Below are 23,159 nucleotides of genomic sequence, written 5' to 3'. Positions count from 1 at the left end.
GAAGCCATCCAACGACAATCAAAACGGTAACGTTCGTTATTGATGAACCAATATAACATAACGCTGACGGAACACACTGGACGAATTTAACCCTCCCGACAACAACGGGGACGAAATTGGTGTTTTCTTAAGGGTGTTAAAATATTTCCACCGTGATCCTTTTAGGTGCAATAGGGCGCATCTGGAAATATAGCTACGTGGAATTGTAGGTGTTAATCTAACATTAGTGCTCCCGTGAGACGAGACTTGACAACGTGCTAAAGACTCCAATGGTACCCGAGAGACAATCAAAAACGTCATAATACTGAGGTCACAGACTTACTCGAACTTTGACCTCGGCCAAACATTCCAGGGTTTTCTTCTTTTTTTTCTCGCTGTCTTGCTTCCCTCGTATGTAGAAACATGAACTCGCCAAGCAATGGCAGGATAAAGTGTGTTATTTTGTGTTTTTCAATGTTTTCATGTCCAAATTGTGCCTAGAATTTTTCGATTCCCAATAAACATATGAAAAAAAAAATTTGGTCTTCGCAGGCTAAAATTAAACTGTTAACAAGTTCAGTTTTAGATCCCGTATTTCCGCGAAGTACATTATTAGCATTATCAGACAAAACAACCAAAATTAATAATAACAACAAAAAATGATGATGATAAATGAAAACTTTAAACTTAAAAATATTTACGAATTAAACTTCATCCTCCTCAGTTTCAGCCTGTTACATGTCTATTCTATTAACATGCCTGCCTTAATTGAAGGAGGCAACTGCCATAATGCTGAAATGGCAGCTGCCATTGTGCTGGAAACGACAGCTACCATTCATAAGCTAATTTGTAGCTTCTTGCTTTGACGTATGAAGCTATTCGTCCGTTGTGTTATACACTTAGCTTAATTATTCAACATTAGCTTGAAGTAATCAATATATTTACTTGTTGTAGTTTAATCAGTCCGTTGGGATCTTGCAAGTTATTACATTCTACTATCGTAAACATATCTCAGGTTATATTCTTAGGTACCTATTTATATATTTGTTTATGTCATTTCATATATTTATTTCATATTTTACATCTGATATTACTGAAATATATAATCTTGTTATTACTTCTTCTTTTTTTTATGAAATATTTGGATTTTTTTTTAGCGTAAGGAGATTATTAACTTTAATTTTTAATCTCCACACGAATGTTCATTCCTTCTTACCCCCCCCCCCACCCACCCCCAAGAACATTTTGCTAGATTAAGTAAAGGTTAACGGGTCCTTGCTCCAAACATGTTAAACATTAAAATAATGGTCACCACATAAGCTAGAAAATCCAATGCTTAGTTTAATATAGTGCCTATTGAGTCTTCTTCCCACGCTGATACAAAAATGTAATTGTCTAACATATGGTCACTCCTTGTTTTCTGCATCGGAATATAACTAATTGGAATGTCAGAACCTACCAGAAAGAAACACAATTTCAACAATTTTTAAGCAAGCTAAAATTTGGGGCCAGTATACTGATCACCTTTGACTTTATCGATGTACCGTGACTTCAGCCTTTCTTTCCATCAATTTCATCCCTTTTTATTCTCATTTAAAATTGCCTAGATCTATTTCAATCGCCTCCATTTCTTATTGAGAGGTGAGATCACCACCACTAATTTTCTTTCTCCGCCTCTCCTCTCCTCTCTCTCTCCACCTCTTACAAGTTTTCGTTGATGGTCTCTGTTATTTGGCGAGGAGGAGGAGGAGTTCAACTGTTACAAGGTTGAGGGTAATTTTAGTCGATATGGTGGGTGGTAGAACAGCCTAACTGGATCGTCTAGGGTGGCATTAACGTCAGTTCAAATTACCGAAAACAACGCTCTTCCAGTGATCAACGACAGCAGAATCGAGCGAGAATTACAAGATAAAAAGCTCCTGTGACAGTTTCCATGGTGGAAGCGACCCGTGTTTACTCTATCACCGCAAAATTGACCGCTGCGGCGGAGACCCGGTATCCTCCTCGTGCATTTTATACTCCTTTACTTTATATCACCCAAGGACGAGAAATGAAAGGCGCGAGAAAAAGAAAGAAAGATAGTTAAAAAACATTACACCCGTGATGAATAATATGTTGATGAAAATCTGAAAGGGTATAAGAAATTCCATAAATCATTGTTTTAAGTACATAAGTTACACTTTCTGTAGCACAACATGTTGACAAGTTTACGATACTTAACATATTGGTACAAAATAAATGCAAGCGTCATTTTGGGTGCTATTTTCACAAGGCCTGGCCAGGTAAACATTACGTGTCCTGACCGCAAATAATATTTTGCGCCGACTATTCTGGGTGATGACCAGAATAGATATATGTTGAAAAAAAACAAACAATTTAATTATTTCCATGTATACGTTTTACTTCAATTCTCTTGCTTTCTCTGTTCCCCCCCCCCAATTTTGAATTATATTTTTAAATTTCATATTGTTGGTTTAATTATATATAAATACATTTATATACTATATACAACTATATATATATATATATATATATATATATATAATGAAATATACATTTAGGCATACACTTATTAACGATATACACGGAGAATAGTCATACAAAAAGATCAATGTATGACAAAATGTGTGAGAGAATAAAAAATAAAATAACCGAGAAATATTATATTTTATCTGAAAGAATCACATGACTGGAATATTTCGTGTTGTTTTACTTAATGCAAAGTTAGTTTTAGTTGACTTGTTCTAACAGAGGCTAATATGCAAGAAAGATCAGAATTAAATGAAAAGGATTCGAGTGCACTGAACACCTACATTCTGTACGGTATAATCCCGGCGAAATTTTTATCGACGGTTGGGGAGGGGGAGGGGGAGGGATTAGATTTAGGTGTATCCAATTATGTGTGGATATTACATGTGGATATTACATAGCTTTATTGGTCAGGGTAACGATATACCAGGACACCACACAAAACATAAGTCACGGTATTAGCCTACGAAGTTAAATCCCATACATTTATACATCGCAACAAAAATGAATAAGTTAAAATAAAAAAATCAAGTTCGGAATGACGAATGGAGTTGGGGTGGGGGGGGGGGGGACAGAGACGTGGAAGGGTTAGGGTACGGTTAGTTCGTCTACCCTCTAAATCTTTCCTACATGAAGTAAATGTAGCAAAACATCTGCTAAATTGCAAGAACGCATAGTCGAAAAAACATCGTTTAGACACAAGGTCAAATGATATATATCCACATGAATGTACCCAGTTGGTAACGGTCGATGTGGTTTCCAATATCATTTTTATTATTTTTTTTACTATGAGTATCGGTTCATGTGGCAATGGGACGGTAATTATAACACCTGCAATAGGTTCCGCCGCGTACCGTGCAAGTTCTCAAGCTATAGACTTATACTGGTAGGTTTTGGCTGAGAAATATCAACTCGTATATGGATGAACAGGCTATATTTTCTTTTTACGAGGAGTATGCATACAGTTGACAATATGAAATATCTGGTAGGGTATAACTGTGAAATGACTCAGTGATAAAATTAAAATATATGGGTAAAAATTGACACAAATCATGAGAATATGCAGTTCATTGTGATACTGGTTGTAGCTCAAAGGCTATTAAAACAATAAGATGAAGCTATATAGGCTACGCTACTTTATATAGTGTAGCGACCGCGAGAACTATAATCTTATTCGTAAAGGGCAGGGCATAATGTGACGGTTCCAAAAAAAGTGTTTTTGACAAGGACATAAGGTCCAATTTACCGCCCCCCCCCCCCCACACACACACAAGGTTACAACAGAAGCTGAAATATTCGGGATGTCTGCTTCGGTTTCGCTGTTGAGGACACTCTTTACAAATATATATGAAATGAGGAACCAAAATGTAATCTTTGTCACTGGAAAGTGTGCGAAGCATGTCGTAGGAGAAGTTTACAGTTTCACTTCAATTGCCAAGTCTCAACGAACCGATATACAGCTACCGACCTAAATTACATGTAATTAATGGTTAAGTTTTGGAATTCTTTCAATGCACGGTTTTCTGAATTTGATTCCACGTACCACCTTTGATGCAGAGGGGTTGGATATGTGAGGGGTGTCAGTTAGAGGGGCGTGACTGAGGGAGAAGGGGGCGGGGGGTGGGGGGGTGGGAGGAGGAACACTCTTATTTCCACTGTGGTTACACATATCTAGGGAGTGTTTTGGTTATAAGAACTGTAAGAACTATAAGCAACAATATCGAAAAGATATGTAGGATACAGATCCGTGGTTGCTATAGAGAAAAACTTCATATTGAAATTAATGACTCTGTACACTGAACCGTATTACTAAAATGCATGGTTGTACTTGTACCATAACGTTAACATTAATATATGCATATTCCAATACTAAATTATTGCCTATATAATCTCATACGGATTATTATCATTACCGGAGTATACTGTACAACTATATATGCCAATATACAGTCAAGTAAATCGACATAGAGGAACACAGGTATACGCTTCTTCGTTTGCCATTCTCTGTATTGGCAAACTGACAGAACAATTTATAGTTAAACAGCATATGTGACGTGCCTACAGGACAATACAGAGTTGTTACAGAGTTACAGAGTTGTTGACAAGTAACAATTCATAATCATGGACGTTAAATATGAATGTAAGAGACTGACTTCGGTCAGCTTGCGGCTTTGATAAGCCAATGAGGCTTCTTCGCGAGTTCCTGCTTGTAGGAGGATCTAAAATACATACATACATACATACATACAATAGATAAACCGTTTAACAATTTGCCATTGAACGTTTGTAGCCTCTATACGCGGATGACAAAAGTTAACGTAATCGGGTCTTACATTAAACCGTGTAGTTTGTAGACTGATAACACCTCAAGGTAGCTTTCCTTGACAAATCGGCCAGAAGATTCCCCGAGGCGTTACTAGCGCCACGCTGTCAGATGCATGTAACTTTGGAGATAAGAAATACCATCTCTTTCGAATCACGCTCCTTATCTTTCCTCTCCTCTGATCAGAAGAGAGACACAAATACGGCGGCTTGTTCTATATCTCCTCCTCCCCAACACAGTTTCCGAAATATCTAGAACAGGTCAGCCCAATCTCAGTTTCGGGAACGTTACTGGTTCTACCTGCTCAATACGCAGTAAATCAGTTGATTATTATTAATAATAAAGTCTATTTTGTTTGTTCTTAATCTGAGAATAACATAAATAACTCGGTAGACAAGGTCTATCGTACTTTGTGTATAGATTATATATATATATATATATACATGCCACACTATATATATGCGAAATGTATAGGCTATATACACGGGTGTAGGTCGTATACTTATATCATAGGATCTCTATCTGCGGTAGGGAATGTATATACTATTGTACATTTTTATTGACATGTAAATGACAACACAAACTCCAAATGTTTTCTTGAACTCGGTAAGAGGGTCAAGTCCAGGTTAAACCTTTGAATCAGGATATCCCGGACAATGAGAGCATAGAGCATCTCTTTGATGCTTGCCAGCATTTATTCTTTTAACCTAACATGACCTGCGACATAGGTCCTGCGACATTGGGTGCAGATAAATACAAATGGTTAGTAAAGTTGAAGCTTGAAAGCGTCCTGGCCACGGTAACGGTCAAAGCTCAAATTATTGAGGGGGTAGGGGGAGGAGGAGAGTTCCTTCGCCCACAAGTGACCTACCGGTGTCAATGGGCCTGATTGATCTACTAATCATTGATCTACTAATCCTTAGAATATCAAACGAAGGTGTGTGAGTTGTAACTGAATTTAATGCATGCGACTCCCTACATGTTGTCGCCAGAAACTCTTTGTTTAATAGGAGTATTAAACATTTGACCCCCCCCCCCCGGTAAAAAAGAAGTAATCTTCACTATTTTAAATGAAACTTGACTTCAGTCTTGCTAATAACCTACAATGTGAATGGGACCGGCGTCAAGGACCCTGATAATTTTTAAAGGAATAATATGCAAATAGGACTCATAAATTAACGATTTGAGATCCAAGTAATTTGGAGGAAGGTGGGGAAGGGAGAAGGGGGCGGAGAAAATGCTACACAAAGTTTCTAAATTTCAGGACTTCCATGAACTTCATTCTCTGGACCTCTACCGGGGTTCGTCCTCGGCCCATCAGGTGCCCTTAAGCAGGCCTATTAAATATATGCCTCATGGACGTAGACGTGGCGCAGCTATGCAATAGTTTGATCGTTAGCACCGTTGAACGTTAGTTTGATGTCTGCCCCCAGACACCCCCCCCCCACCCACCTACACCAGCCCGAAACTCAAACCAGTGTTGGTGATCCTGAGCATGTCAACGAAAAGTTACATTAGTATCGAATTCTCAGAGCATCATGGGCATCATGGGTATCAAGGGCATCACCACAGTACACGAGTACAACAGTACGAATGCTAGTACAATTGGTACTCTCATTGGTGTGAGGACGCGTACGAGTACAAAGCGATAGTATACATAATATTGCACTGTAGTATCTATGTTAGATTTCCAATATAATTATTTAGGTCCGGGAGCTGGGGGAGGGGGAATGTTTAAAGGGTAATTTTTCACAAAGTTGTAAATTTCAGGACCTTCCATGAACTTCATATACCCTGGACCTCTACCCTGCAGGGCTTCGCCATCGACCCAGGCCCTTAAATCCATGCCTGGGGATGTAGTCGTGCCACAGCCTTGCAGTATAGGTTGATCGTTTCACACGTTGAATATTGATTGATCTGACTTCTACACTTCTCTCTTTGCCTTGAGTACGTCGTGTACGAGTACAAATATCATAGCCTCGATCGTATACGAGTAAGCTGAAGCAAAGACAAAAGAGGAACTATCGTATCATAAGATGTTTCTCATTTTAATATCTTTTCTACATGCTATGCTATTGTCGAATAATAATAATAATAATATAAAAAAAAACAGGGGGAAAAAGCCCTGCGAAGATAGATGACGCGTTAAAGATAAGCTTGGGATGCCATTTCCTGCACATGGTTAGGTTAATAGCGATAGGTCAAAGGTCAGAGATGAAGGGGTCGAGGAGGGAACACGATTTGTATGCCGTTTTCATTGCAATAAAAGTTTACGAGGAGTTCGTGACTTCTAAGCTAACTGACAAATCATAATGTACTATTTTTTTTTCTGGGGGGGGGGGGGGGGGAGGGAGGTTCTTTTTGTTTCATCTAATTTCTCTGTTTTAATAATGAGAAGTTTGCCCGTTAGAGTCGATGGCGTAGCATCAAATAAAGAGTCTATGATATACCTATGTGTTACAGATCGTTAAGAGATCTAAGAAGCGGATCGAGAATCTAAAGACGATATATATATTACTAGAGATAAGTCGAAGATAACATTAGTGTATCTGACGATGATAGAACACGACACTGAATGGGTTGAAAAAACAACGTAGCTACGATTGTGAGCACGTAGTCCAATACCGCAACACAAAGACTAGTATGTATTATAAAGTGCACTCAGTGTGTGGATGGCAGACTCGACGATAAACAGGTTAAAATATCTACAATATCATGGGGAACAAATAGTGAAAATAAGTAATTAGGAAATTGCATATGATTGAAGATTCGGTTTGAAGTAAGATACGACAGGGGAAGGGAGGGAATGCCGGAACGAGGGGTGGGGAGGGGCGTGGAATTGAAATGATGGGAGACGGGGAAAGAGACGGGGAAGGGGTGGGGAAGGAAAGTGGGGGTGAGTGATTTTTGATACAAAGAAGGATTAAAGATGGTGAAAACTTTGCAGTTTACAAACTTACCTTATCCGACATCGATGGCAGTAATAGACAACCACAATAAGAGACTTGTAAACAAAACAAAACTGCACTCTATGCTTGATACTATTATGAATAAGTGTCTGGAAGATGAAATTAGAATCATCGCCCGCTCAAACAGGTTCACTTGGGAGGGTGATTTGATTTCATCAACTGCAATGTTGTAGCAGGGCTGGAGGACTCGATTCTGGACTCGGACTCCTGGCTCGGTGGTCTCGGCAGTTAGCCGGACTGGAACTCGGAGCCGAGTCCAGACGAGTACGCCCCGTTGTTAACATGGTTAACAGTTTTGGTTAATTTTAGCATCATCTTATTACCAGCATCCTGAAAACTCACGGTATCTCCTATACAAGAACAAGCATATTAAGCCTATATGTATATTCAATCATTCTTAGTTTTGTCAGTTATCGGTAGGCGGTTCGCTTAAAATTTACCAGAACATTAACAAAATTTCCAAAATATTTAGTGTCCGAACCCTACACGATACTTTCAACAGTCGATATGATTTCCAGATATATTGAGAACGGACAATATATTATATAGTTTGACCAATGATGACCTCAATATAGATTTCTCCTTCAATAAGGAAAAGAAGGCTGTGCATGGAGGAGGGGGTAATACCGCTGCAGATTTCATTTGCAAATAAAAACAAAAATAAGTCTTAAGTCCAACATAGTTAAATATTTGCTTTCCTCAATATGTAGGAGGTACTAAGTGTTTTGTTAACACTTTCAATGTCTGTTATTATGAGCCATACTAATAAAGGATTAATTAGTGGTTTTACTTAATATGAAATACAAGAAATAATATCCCTTTCTCAATTGTTAATCCTTAAGCCTACTTTCCCACGATCATTCAAGTTGGTTGAGTGGGTTGGTTGGGGTGGGAGTTTGTACTTATGAAAGTTAGAGAGAAGAATGTCCTTCCATTACTGCATCTCTCGTGCCAGGAGAATATCTTTGTTTTATTTTCTACGAAGTAAATACGGAAGATTGATATGTGACGGTGGGTGTGGGCGGAGGTAAATCCGAATCTAGAATCCAATTTGTGTTTCCTTTAATTGTGTAAGTCACGTCTTCAAAGTCATTGTAACAATTAAACAAACATTAAAGAGAAACAAAACTTATTATGCTACAAATCGAGCACCTAAGGTTTCTTTTTTTGCCGGTAATTTGTAATCTGTCATCTACAGATGACATACCGGGTATGCCGTGACGTGTCGACGCTTCATTATGACGCAATGTTTGTTGTCCAGTGTTGTTCTATAAGCAGGAATTAAATATGAATTAACGTGGTCGGTATACGACTCCATACGTCATGCCTCAAAGCTATTGCTAACCTGATGGAAAGTACCGTCCGACCAAAACCAACTGAATCAGTGCCGAGGAAACTGATAACATGAGAAAGATGGAAATGGATTGGACAAGTCTTGAAAATGGATCGAAATAGTCATTGTAGAACAACACTCACCTAGATCGTCCCCTTCCTCTTCCCCTCACCCCCCCCCCCGATGGGGAGAGAATGGTGGGCGGTCGATATACGATGCTATTTGTATACAAACTGTGTTAGCAAATAATAACTGAAAACTAAAGCAAGCCTGCTAAAATACTGAGAGAAAGTCGGATATTTGGGTGAGTAGACTTGTATTGCTATAGTCTGTGCCTGGATGTACTATACAGTGAAAAGTGTGTTTCTTTTTAAAGCAGTGTAACCGGGCTTTAAATTCTTGTGGGATTCTTATAGGACGTGTATTTCAGAATATATACTATTTGTATGGGGGTTGGGGATAGATCTCGTAGTAACCTTAACTAATCAACAGCATAATTTCATTTAAAAAAAAACCAGCAACAATCAAACAAATATATCGACAAACATAAATATTACATCATAAAAAAAATTCACCTCCGGACACTATACTGAGGGAACAGACCAATCATTATTATATCATACGAACATGAATTTCTCTGTTTAGAGTCAGACAGTAAGAGGTGGAGACTGGAGAGAGAGAGAAAAGGGGAGATGCTTGGTTTATCACAGTTGCTTTCAAAATTGTTTCCAAATTGTCAAGGGTAGTATGTAACGTTGCAAGAACATTTCAAAATAATGAACCATTAGGTGGTCCAGGAATTGAGCCTCAGGCTGCCAAATATTCAAACCTTAAAGCTCGTGATTCTGGTGGAAATGATGGGTTGAGAGAAGCAATAAATTCATACTTACTGAACGTTCAAGAAAAAATAAATAAACAAGGAGGACAATGTTTTTATTTATATTTTTATATTTTACTAGATTGTTGTTTCGATGTTACCTTATTAGCATATTTGGTAGCAATATATTGATGGGTCATACAGTTTGATAAAATTAAAACTTTCATATTTTCAAAAGGAAAAGAAAAAATATGGACAATTTGATTCAATAAAACTTTTTTTTTTTTTTAAATATATACCGAATTAAACTCATAGTAAGCTGCTTTAAGCCAGTTTAGACGGGATGTAAAAACTATCAAAAGGGAAGTGTAAACTGCTCTGAAAATGAAGCGGATATGATCGACGAAATATCAACAGAGATAGGTATAATTCTATCACTAGAAATGGATATGCATTGTGTTTGCATAACACGTTTTCTTTGCTCACCTGGTTCAGTTCATTAATTCTATAATTAGGTTATTACATATTACATATGCCACGGTATCTCTCCGTATCTCTGTCTCTCTACACAGTTATATATGTATTGGCTCATACACACATTTATCTATATATGAAGTCATACTCAGGCAGTGTGTTTCAACATTACTTGTTGTTCGTATCTCTATTGAACAATTTCCTGTTAGTGCGGTATACAGATCGCGTCAGACTTTGTATGACTAATAGTTAAGGTTACGGGGTAACATTTGACTCGACAGAAAAGAAAAAAAAAACGTTGAGAAATATATAAAACGTCAGTTTTGGAAATGGATAACCATTGTACGAAGAGTTGCATACATAAGCATGTCTTGGCTCATGCTGACGGCGTTATGTTTCCGTGATTCCTCAGAGAACAAAAAGAAGAATAACAATAATAACGAGAAAAACAAAAGCTCAGGGGGAAGCCACGTGATTTAATTTAAAGAGCAGTTGAAATTGACAATCGATAAAAAAATATATATATGGTAATGATTATTCATAGATTAAAAAAAAATAGAATGGCGATGCTACTGAATCTCAATACTCTGATAAGAGTACATTGCTGTTGCATGTAGCACTATTGGACTATGTAAGAGGCGGTAACTCTGTCATACATGCTACCTTCCACATTTTGAGACAGCATTGATTGGAAAAGAAAACTAGCAAGGAGTCCACTTGGCTATTTGAAGCTCACCATATCCTAAAATTGTAAAGAATTTAAAATTCATGACATAATACATCTACAAAAAAAACCTTTGAGAAAATAATAAAGGAGAATATTATGATTTTCAAGCCCCCTCTTTGTGTCCTTTTGTGTCTTCTAAGAAAAATTAATTTAAGGTTTTTTTCTTTAAAAGTAGGGGGAGGGTGCGGAAGTGGGGTGGGAGGGGGTGGTGGGAGGGAATGAATTGAGGTTCTTCACATCAATATTTGCAAGAAGTCACTCTCTAGCTAAGTTGCCAGCACCAAGCAATTCAAAACAAATTGAAGATTTAATTATTGGTTATCATAACTTGAGGCGTGACGTCATAACTCGTTCCATTCATACCTATACAGCTCAAGATTTAGTGTGTATTCTTCGGCTTTTGTTTAGAGTCATTATTGTATAGTCAGACGTGAACTCCTATGGAAATACTTTGAGAAGACGAAAGTCGAAAAAAATCAAGAAACAACTGCAACAAATACGTTACAATACCAATATATATATAGACCACACATATTTTTGTTCTTTTTAGAAACATGTGAAATAGCCTATCTTTTGATACCGTCACTGTGTTCTGGTGGAGAGGAATTTTCGCGTTCCATATTCTCGTTAGCGGGGTTCAGCTTCCAGTTATATGGATTACGTCTGTCACTAAAGATCAAGAAACCGATTTGACAAAAAAAAACGAAGAAAAAAAAAAGCGATAGAAAAGGGTGATAGCGGTCATGACTGACCTCCCAGGTAACCTAAATGGTCACCATAGATGAAAACCTTCCCCACTTGACATCGATCAGTGAAAATATAGAGGTGGTATTTTTCAGGATAACATCTCAAATCACTAAGAAGCTCGCATCATATTTCTAGAGTTTGACAGTTTAAAGTCTCTGCCCATGCTTGCATTCTTTCTTCTTCTTCTTCTTCTCTTTGTTTTCCCTTCTTTCCTAAAAGGACCCATCTCTTTTTTGACCTGTCGATAAATGCGGGTTCAAAAACCACCGACCACGATGATATGGCCACAATTCATAAAAAAGTGACCAGTAATTTTGTCCTAGCATGTGGGAAACGCCAATAGCATTGCGTGGGGGTGATAAATTAGTGAAAATTGTAAAATTGGCACAAAATAGAAAAGCAACAGGAAAAGACAAATGAAGCAGAATAAAGTTCAAGAAAACGTTCAAAGTCTTCTTCTTCTTCTTACTAACTCAAGTTAATGCTTGTTTTGTGGTCAACGTTATATAGAGCTCGATTTTGGGAAAGGTTTCTCAACAGCTTTTCCAAGAATGACAAGTTGTCAAAACTGACAAACCAAAAGACAAAAAAAAAAAGGGGAAAAACAAGGAAAGTTGAACAACCAAAAAGAAGTAACAAAGCAAGGCAAAATTATGACTAGTTTTCATAAATGTGATCTCTAAAGTAGGTTAAATTATATTTTGCTGTTTAACGAAATACATTTTCGTACATATAGGCCTATACTTAATTGTGTACTTGAAACACTTTATTGCACTTGTACACATTCAGCCCCCCCCCCCTCCCTTAAGAAAAATGATAAAAATTAATAATAATAATTGTAGACTATAAACCCGTACAAATCCAAAACATTGTCTCATTCGGCGTGGTGATGTGAACCAATCAGTACAATTTTTTTCAAATAGTGAAAATTCACTCTTTTAGATTGAACAGTATGATCACTATTTCAAGGAGTGATATCAGACTTCTCTTTATAGAATGAATGAATACATATTTACCTTAGTGACAGTATACTTACTAAATTTAGAGCAATCTTGACCTGACGACATCACCCGTTGATCAGAGTGAACCTTCACTCCTTTCATTAAAAGCGTGATCAACCGTGGACAATCTAAAATGAGTAAAATTTCACTATTTGAAAAAATAAACTTTACTGGTCGGTTCACATCACCACGCCGAATGAGATAATGTTTGGATTTGTACGGGTTTATAGTCTACATCATTATTATTATTATCATTTTTAAGGGGAGGGGGGGGGGGAGGCTGAACAGAAAATATATGTAGCTTATATAGTAACATTCAAATATGTTACAAAATTTTGGTCATTTCAATTTTGGTCATTTCAAGTAGAGATCGTTGTGGTCATTATACCCGCTGATCGCCAGTATATGTTTGACTTAGCCATGTCAAAAGATGAAATCTAAAGTTAAAGGTGGAAATGACTTATTATATACTATTTCTTATTATATTCTTATTATATACTATATATACTGGTATATATAGTATATTATATACTATATATACCAGTATATATAGTATATTATATACTATATATACCAGTATATATAGTATATTATATACTATATATACCAGTATATATAGTATATTATATACTATATATACCAGTATATATATACCAATGGCATTCAAAGAGTACCAACTTCCTGCATGTTCTATGAGGATTTGAGTGTTCGTGACTATAGTTTGTCACATTAGACAGGTATGTCTCAGTGCATGGAGCTGTACTTTAACAGTACTTTGAGGTTGCCCAACAAAAATATGTGCCAGAGCTTGTGTATGAATGATCTTTTTCTAGCATATTCTGGTGATGGGAAGGGTGGTGGGTGGGGGGGATATTAATAACATTTAAAAGCAAACTATTATCGAATTCTGTGCCGGACATGCATTTTTGTTTTGTGACTTTAAATTTGATCTCATTATCAACTCAATTGAACACAGGGCAACATATACAGAACTTGTTATTTAAGGAACTTTAAGGAATCTTATGACATAGCCTAACTTTATTCCTATCCTACAACACTTCGACCAGGACAATTAAGTGTATATTGTTCGAAGCTAACTCTGTCTGGTGTATTTCTCCTCCCCTAAAAACTGCACTTTGCTGTTATTTTACCTCAACGGTTATATACTGCCCGATTTGCAGGAAGTATTTCATGCAGCCTATTCACGTTAAAACATATATAATATGCTAACAGATGTGTTGAAATAGCCACAAATTACACATATCATTGAGAATTTTCTGGTTCTTTAAAACAATTGCCATTGATAATTGGTATACGAAAAAAAAAGTTATCCTTAATACCATTTATGAACCATAAAAGAAACATATTAAAAAATATATGAATTTATTCAGTGTCAAGGTCACGAGGTCACACTACATGAAGGAAATCGTTGGATCGGATTGAATTGCATTAAGTGGTTGTAAGTGGTTCCGTTGGTTTTGACCCTAGTCGCCCGCTCAACTCATCCGTATCCTGATCACATGCAACCTGAATTAATACTACTATGATGCCTATATAGTATACCTACCTACCTAGCTACCTGCCTGGCTGTCCTGTACCACTGCTATATCCTCAATGCGCTGAAACGGCTGATTGGCATATGTAACGCATGCGCAGAGGTGGAAGGATTCCCCCCTTCGACCATATGTGCTAAGAAACATTTATCTTATAATATGGTTATGTATGAGAAGCCTATTGTTGACGGAACCTCACGCAGACTTTTTTTCTTACGACCAAAGTGTGTAACGGTAAACTTACCCCTTACAGGTCACCCGTAGAAACGAGGAGAGACTTTGAAAAACTTTTCCGAACGAATTACTGGTTGTTTGAAGGAGATATACTGTCAGATTCCAGTTGTATCGGTGGTATAAATGGTTGCTTCGGTATCCAGAACGAAGGTTTATATATGTATATATGTATATATACATACATATATATATATATCCGTGGTTTCCTCTGTTTTCCCCCTGGATTAGAAAAGAAGAAAAAAACTGAAGGTCAAAGGGACCACCCATCTAATCCCGCCCCTGATGACTTTATATATTCGATCATTGTGGTAGATGGGTTTTGAGGAACGACAAAAAAAAATTAAAACGAGGATCGCTTGTTCCAGCTGACATTACAAAGGCGTTATCTTTTTTGCCAAAGTTTGCCTGGAGGTAGCGGAAAGCACTCGTCCACGGGACAACATCTTTGAAGTGCGGTCATTAAAGCCTGTTAACCTATTACACTTTTCGCCATTTGTATATCCTTGTTTCATGCATCGTGTCGTCCAGCCTAATTGACCAGCAATGCTGTACTAGCACGCGTTTATTTAAACTTCTTTCTTTTTCTCTTCCAACAACAATCGAGCTTTTTTTATTTTATTGTTTAACCCTTCGCTGACAAAGAGTTTTACTAGTGTGTATATTTGGATGTATACGGATGTTTAGGTTTTTGATTTAAAGTTTGATTATATACAAGACATCGTCAATGACAATTACTGGAATCATGGAAACGGCTTTATCTCACAGCAACCCGCATCAACAGTCGATCGGTGTACCGCCAGCCCCCGCAGGCACTCCACACTCGACTCTGAGTAACAGTGGGGCCCAGATAGTGACCGGTAACGGAACAGGGGGAGGTGGAGGAGGAGGAGGGGGACCTGTACATCACGACGTCAAGGAGGATTCGGACAGTATTACGCTGAATCGGCCGGCCAGTCCAATCGGTGAGAAACCTTTAGCTAAGAAAAGTGGAGCAGGATTAAGAAGACATGAAAAGCCTCCTTACTCTTATATTGCATTGATAGTTATGGCCATCCAGAGTTCACCTGCAAAGAGATTAACTTTGAGCGAAATCTACCAATTTCTCATGCAGAGATTTCCTTTCTTTCGTGGACCTTACCAAGGATGGAAAAATTCTGTTCGACATAACCTATCTCTCAACGAATGTTTCATTAAATTACCCAAAGGACTAGGAAGGCCCGGTAAGGGACATTACTGGACTATTGATCCAGCAAGTGAGTTTATGTTCGAAGAGGGATCTTTCAGGCGTAGGCCTCGTGGCTTCCGCCGAAAATGTCAAGCTCTCAGGCCCCATTACCCTATGATGAACAGCATGGGACCTCCAGCCCATATGCTAGGCAGTGTTGGTGGTATGGATTTCTTCTCGCAGACTCAAGCGACAGGTGGGCCTGGGGGATTCGGTACGATGACCCAGGCCGGTCTAAACCAAATGGGTATGAACCCCTCTGGTATGGAAGGAACACTGGGCGGTGGTATGACTAGTTGCTCGATGCCACCTCACTTAGCTCCCCATATGATGGCTGGGAATAACCCATCCGCCAATGCTTGTTCTGTTAGTTCAACCTACATGGGTTGCCCGACCCCCACCTCTGCTGAGACTATCCCGGTGTCTCTGCAAGCGGCCACTCCGCCGAACTCGCTTTCAAACCACGAAGGCTATAATTCTGTGAGTGGGATATCGGTGGATGGCGCCTACAGTGTCAGTTACAGTACCAGTGGTTGGCCCACTGCTTGCACCAACGGACGGTATATTTCTACGAAACAACCTAATGGTTGCTCAATGGAAAATTCATCACCATTACATGGTATTCACCCTCAAAGTGACCACCATTACATGACGTCCCACATACCAGAACCATATGATATGAGCCACGGTAAGTTTGAAAAGAAAAATACATGTTTTGGGGGAGGGTTTATCGACGAAGAGTATTGATATCATTTGTATTGATATGTCAAGTTTTATAGTTGAAGAAATACAATAAGAAGTTAACGAATAAATATTCATCTTCAAAGGGAGAATAAACAACAATAACAACAACATAAACAGCAACATATTGAGAACATGGCATAACAATGGGTGACTGATAGAACTATACAGCGAGAACGAATATTATTTCCTTGAAAACGTTATTGTTACAATTACAGACTATATACACTTGGGACGGACTATCACGCAAGTCTACTAGCAAACGGCAAAATTATCACTCAAGAACTGAGTTTAGAGGAAATTATTTCTCAACAAATCCCTGGAAAACCCCACTTATCAATATAATCTAGGCAAGGTAAAGCGAAAGTATCTATCCTGATGAACCCCAAAAGTGAATAAAAAGAAAGAAGAGATAACATAATTAGCATCTCAACAGTTTTTAAGCAATAAAAGTAAAACTTACATTATTTCTATCTTGTGACTTGAATCGAGGTATGCCGATTATTCACTGTAAAGGTTAGTGGGACAAACGCCCGAGGAAATAACGCTGTTTGCCGCGAACGATACACCTCCACAGTAAGATTAGCACACATCGACAAAAAAAAAACAGTGACCATTATGAAAGTAACTGTGATATGTTTTGTTTGTGGGTCTAAGCAATATCAGCTTGCTTCCTGTACGGGTCGTTTATTAATCACAAAAGTATTCAAGATAAAAATAGAAGCAACATTTGGAAGCATTAAATATATAACAATAGGCGAATAGAAAAGAAATGCTGTCTTCAAAGTTGTCGAAAGTATTAGATATATTAAAAATAAGAAAGGAAGAAGATCTTTGTTTTTGAAAAAAAAAACTCTCTATACCTGGCAAAGTTGTACCATCACGAGCGTAAATCTCTAGGAGGTACTGTATCGCCATATACATGTGCTGAAGCTTGTTTCAACCGTATTATGTACATGTTTAATCTCACATTGTTTATTTAAGTTGAATATCTAGTGTTTTTGTTTCGCTTCAGTTAATATTTATCGTGAGAGGAATGTCATTAACCATTAATCTGTATGTGGTAGGCCTGCTTCTAATTGTTCGATATAAGGGGGTTGAGCTACTTCGTGATGAGGTCCTTTTGTTTTGTTCCCCTATTCTCATACTTATTATCGCCCTGTTCCCCTCCCCCACCCCTCATCCCCATATTACTCAGACAGATTTTCTTAAAGAACAACAACTATGCAAGGAAGACTTGCTCAATGAATTTAATTTTCAATAATTACAAAAAATGCAATAATTTAAGTCCCGTCATAGTCTCTCAGCATTATGAATAGGAATGCCCATTTTTAATGCGGTGGTAAGTTGCGAATGAGTAATCAAAAATTAGTGAATAAAATTATGAAACGTTGTGTTGATTATTTTTATTTTCCTTTTCTCTGTAAAAAGGGGTGAGATGATATTGAAATATTAAAATTGATACATCACACAGAGTATAATATCAAATTGTGAGGAATTCGGTTGGTTATGCCTCAGCATACACCAAACTGGCTCTTTAGTTCTTTTCGATTGTGTACATAAATGTATCATTATGTTTTTCAAAATTGTTAACTTCTGCGGTAACGAACATACCCTTGATCACGTTTTTAGCAGGCAAACAATGATGTTAAATATTCCATTGTCAATTAAGGTTTATTTCTAAATGATCGACTCGTGAAACTTGTCACTGACAAAAAATATACGTAGATAACGATAATAAACAGACGGTGTTTGAGTGGCTTTTCAAAATATCAGGATTAGATTTTGATCTGTCCTTCAGAAAAAAATAGATCAACAATTGTAAACAATTAAATAAATATTAACATATAACTTGTTCATTTTTAGGTCATACTTACAGTATGATGATATTTGGGTCGTCCTAGGTCACGGCAGTCGATAGCGGCGGCTCAATACTAAATTGAATAACCCTCTGAATGTCTCATTTCCAAACTCATTTGGCTCAGTCAATTATTGTCATATTTCCAGCGAATTTCTTGACAAGTCGTTTCTGGGTTTTGGTTTTTTTTGTGTGCACGAAATCGCGGGATTATAGCCTTTACTCCTACAATTTAATGACAATGAATAGTTCGCCCAGACTGGTATATGCAAAATGTTAGGCTAGGCTGATTAAATCTCAGACAAAGTAAGTTGTTGACGTTTTCTTGGAACATTCATGAATTTTTAAAAGACCCGATGTGAAAATAGTACGATGCAGTGTTTATATTTCAGTGGTTTTTGCATTTTTATATAACAAAGAATCTGTATTTGATATTCAATAACTATAGCTTATTGAAGCAACCTAGTATTATCTAAATTGTCAATATTCCGAAACTTTTTCGTATGTATAACCATAGGTATTGTGACCAATACATTTTTTTGTGCTTTTGTTTGGCGTGTCAGTTGCTGTTTCGTTCTATACCAACCATCTACAGTATGGTACTGGCTAGTGTTCAAACCTACCATTGTAAGAAAAAGCAAACTTGAAACAGCAAACAATTCACAAACAATTCACAAATCCCCCCCCCCCAGCAAAAAGGAGGGGGGGAGAAAAGAAACGGGAACCTACAAAATGACATGATAATGCCTTCCCTTTCCGGGTGTATATATTTGTAGATTCATACCTTTTGTGTTCTTAAAATAAGTACAGGGCAAACAGTAGTATCCTTACATTATATTGTAAGTTAGTTTCTATTGTAATTGTGGTTCAACGTTTCCTTTGTCTTTCTACGAAATCATCCAAGCTCTTGTTAAAAAGGCAAGTATTCATTTTACACGAGTAATATTCGTGTGAAAACAAGTGTATATTCTCCTAACTGGCAAAATTTAAAAAAAAAAAAAATCTTCATCTTTCTTATACACTATAACTTGTTTGTGATTCTGATTGTGTAAGAACATATTTTTGTAAATGAGAAGGGAAAAAAATGAAAAATGTGCAAAATTGACATCAAAAATTGTCAACACTTTATTTGTCCTGAACGAGGATAAAACATTGTTTACAAGTAATGAAATTGGGCGGGCATGGAAGAGAGAAAGTTCTACAAACTTGTTAGATATTAAGAAACAGATGCCTCCATTTCATGAGAACATACGTGGAGCAACAATACTTTTAAATTCCACAAACTTCCTCATATCAGTAATTATGGAATTTATTCTCTTTGTCTTCCCTTTCTGTATTATTTATCTTTTCTTTCACTTTTCATTTCTTATATTATATATGAAAAAAAAGTGAAATTTTTTATCAAATGTTCACAGATGACGACTTAAGTATACCTTTGTAAATTCTTTGATATAATAAAACAAAAATCGCGTGTGTGGGGGTGTCTATAGGTTATGTGCATGAGTGAGTGTGTGCTTCATTCGTTAACTTTCACTGGGTTTCCATTGAAGCCTGGGATTCTCTGGTCAAATGTTGCACGCCCTCGTGAATGAGACCTTTCGTTATACGCAGTCTGAACAATTCAAAAATCACTTGACGAAATTCGATCCTTCTTTTGGGGCGGAATTGACTCGATGTTATTTAACGGCGATTTTGAAATATTTTGACGATATTGTAAAAGAATATATTTTTGAACTATTGATTACAGTTATTTAATGAGTCGCACAGGCGGCAACAGGGTATTCTATTTAAAAAAAAAAAAGAATCCTGGGTTTATTAATCGCTTATGTTGAAGGAAGAAAAAAGACACCCACGTTCACACTCGCACACACATCAAATTACAAAATTAGAGAAAAAACAAGAAATAAATTGTACTAAATTCTTAACCTGGGTCATATTTGTTACAGAAACTCCTTTCTATAGTTACGAGATTCATTCATTTTATGCTCACCAGGTTAAGACGAATGAAACTTTTTATTCTTGCTTTACTATCGGAAGGATGTTAATCAATCCCATCTCCAGCCCCTAAAAAACTACCCACGATTGCCCCTCCAACTATATACTCGAAATCTGTTCCCTCGTAGAGGCATTCAACTTGCTGAATATACGAAAAAGAGTGAGCTGTTTATTCACGGCCTGATTATATCGGTGTTAATATTTTTATTGCAGTAAAAAATAAACCATCTAAAATGCTATAAAAGTGGATCATTTTACATATGATTCATATGTTCCATTCGCGTATTGAAATTGATTTAGTTTTATGAAACCAAAAAAATATAGCGGTTGTCATTCTAATTCTATATCGGTTAATATTAACCAAATATAACTTGCTTACCAGATAAGAAAACAAATGAAGACTGAAACTATTCAATAAATTATAATAATCTCGTTACCAAGACATTTCGTTAAGTTTTAGTACTTAAATACCTTATTGACAGTCACATACATTGAAATTATGAATACAAGTTTCCAACTGCTTAGATTATTCGTCTAATATCCTTGATTAATGCAGTTTTGTAAGCTTTACCATTTTTCATTTTTCTATTCTCGCGTTATAGATATATCTTCAATTGCTGTTCGACAAAAACAGTCAGAAAAATTTGTTGTCCATTAGCACAAACAGTTTCATTTTTTTCTTTTTTTTTTCCATTTATAATTAAGCAATGGAAATTTAAAGTTAAATTATAAGTATGACATATTTGCCAGCTTGCTTTTTAATTCGTATAAAGCCCGGTTGTAACAAGATATTGAGAATTAAGTTAATTACCATTCATAACTCGATCGTTGAATTTGATTAGGAAAAAGTACGTAGGAGTATGCTGTAGTGTATAATGGAGTGCAAATGTATTTTGAGTGATAATCACAGTAGGTTTGGAATGTTGTCGACCCCCCCTTCACCCCCACCCACCCCCAAAAAACTTTGCCGCTTTAAATCTGAAAGGGGTTCTACCTGAAATGCGTAACTGAATTGTACTACAAACCAGTAGCCTAAAGTTAGATGCTTCATCGTATAAGAAAAAGAAGTGTAATTTTATACCAAATAATCTTTTTATTATTAGTATTATTAGTTTTATTACCACAGCCTGCAAAATGTACGACTGCTGCCTGGCGAAACCGGTTGAAATTATACCGTGTGTATATGATTGTAGTTGACGGGTAGTTCTTGCTTGAAAATGTTTATCTGAGAAGCATACACGAAGAAAACATACACTCGCAACCTTGGTGGTTACATCTATACAGCTGCGTTCGTTGATTTCCTTCAATTTAGCTCAAGTTTTTAAAAACAAATGCACATTGGAAACAAATAATGACCTTAGCAGTTTTTGTTGTTATTTTAAATTTTACGTAAACAATTGAACTTTCTCTTTCATGGTTGAAAAACAAATAAATATTTTTAAATTCATTAACTCCAAAAGTGACGGAAATCAGACATTTAATAAAGAAACAACAGTTTATTAAAGTATAGAAAAATACCATCAAAAAATATATATATGTATAATAATAATAACAAACATAAAGTCGATAATAGGCAAAACGTTTGATATCTTTAAGGGATTTGATAATTGACATAAAAAAAAGACAATAGTAAATTAAAAATAAAACATTTATTATTTTATTGCAATCATTAACTATCATATAGGAATACGGTATTCGGTACTCAATATAACTTTAATTGTATCGACGCCATTTTTATTTTAGACTCCGCCTTTGTACATTTATAATTAAACCGAAGCATTATTGCTTATGTAAGGAACTGTTGAACTATATATTACTGTTACGTATGTCGTGGCACTGTTAGCACAATCAATGTTAACTATATTAAATACTGTAACAAGCACTGCTATCCTCATTAATATCACATTAAGGTTGTCATTGATATAGTTTGCGTTGTAAAGATTGCAACGTTGCGGTTTTCTTTCTAAAACAAGTCACGTAATAAATTGAAACAAATTTTGATATTCAACCGGTTACCAGAGCCTATACACAAATAACATTAGAAGATATATGTTGCTAAAACAATTTGGGACCTTCCTCATTACAGCGTTGAAATGACAAAAAAAAAACAACAGTTGTGTTTCCAAACTTTAATGGATTTATTATTGCCTCATTTAGTATTTGTGATGGGGAGGGGGGTATTTATGTTTCAATATTCGTTGCAAATGCGGATGTTGGAAGAATTACGTAATATATTGTTTCCACAAACTTAATTCTTATCTTATTCAACGCAAGATTCAGTGTTCAAGAGGGGACCATATGGTCATTATAACACTCTGCAAAGTTTTGAAATTAACGATTATCACAACATTGCATCCGGACATTTAAAAAACTCTTGAATAAATTGTTTGAAACTTTGTGACTGTTTCTAGCATATGTAACACTTTTGTCACTTTACAGACTCTTTAATACATTAAAAATCATTTCACCAAACATAGGCTCAATTAATACATATCCGTATTAGATATACACGTATGTTCAGTGGTCTACTTTAATGGTTGTGTACCTGTACAGTGGTTGTTTTGGAACTGAAATTTAACCGTTAGATAGTATAGGTCTGCTCGACTAGTTACATTTTTGCAACTTGAACAATGGACCACAGAAGCTTCTACAGA

At 36.6% G+C, this 23,159-nt stretch overlaps 1 protein-coding gene and 1 long non-coding RNA gene across 2 annotated transcripts in view; one reads left to right on the top strand and one right to left on the bottom strand.

Annotated features, from left to right (window-relative positions):
• Positions 1-1,215: 1,215 nt before the first annotated feature.
• LOC139965406 (uncharacterized) lies at positions 1,216-22,035 on the bottom strand. Its single transcript, XR_011792233.1, has 4 exons — positions 17,116-22,035; positions 14,697-14,905; positions 12,935-13,027; positions 1,216-6,829 (listed from the first exon to the last, which is right to left on the bottom strand). It is a non-coding gene; the product is annotated as an uncharacterized lncRNA (long non-coding RNA).
• The window catches only part of LOC139965396 (forkhead box protein F1-like), a 53,995-nt gene continuing 45,738 nt past the window's right edge, over positions 14,903-23,159 (top strand). Inside the window, exon 1 of the mRNA XM_071967723.1 lies at positions 14,903-16,599. Within this exon, the coding sequence (XP_071823824.1) occupies positions 15,411-16,599 (1,189 nt within the window). The 5' untranslated portion in view covers positions 14,903-15,410. The remainder of the gene's footprint in view (positions 16,600-23,159) is intronic.

The sequence above is a fragment of the Apostichopus japonicus genome, chromosome 3, assembly GCF_037975245.1.
Source record: "Apostichopus japonicus isolate 1M-3 chromosome 3, ASM3797524v1, whole genome shotgun sequence".
Classification (NCBI taxonomy): Eukaryota; Metazoa; Echinodermata; class Holothuroidea; order Aspidochirotida; family Stichopodidae; genus Apostichopus; species Apostichopus japonicus.
Note: the sequence above shows the minus strand (reverse complement) of the source record. Positions and strands in the feature narration are given on the sequence as shown.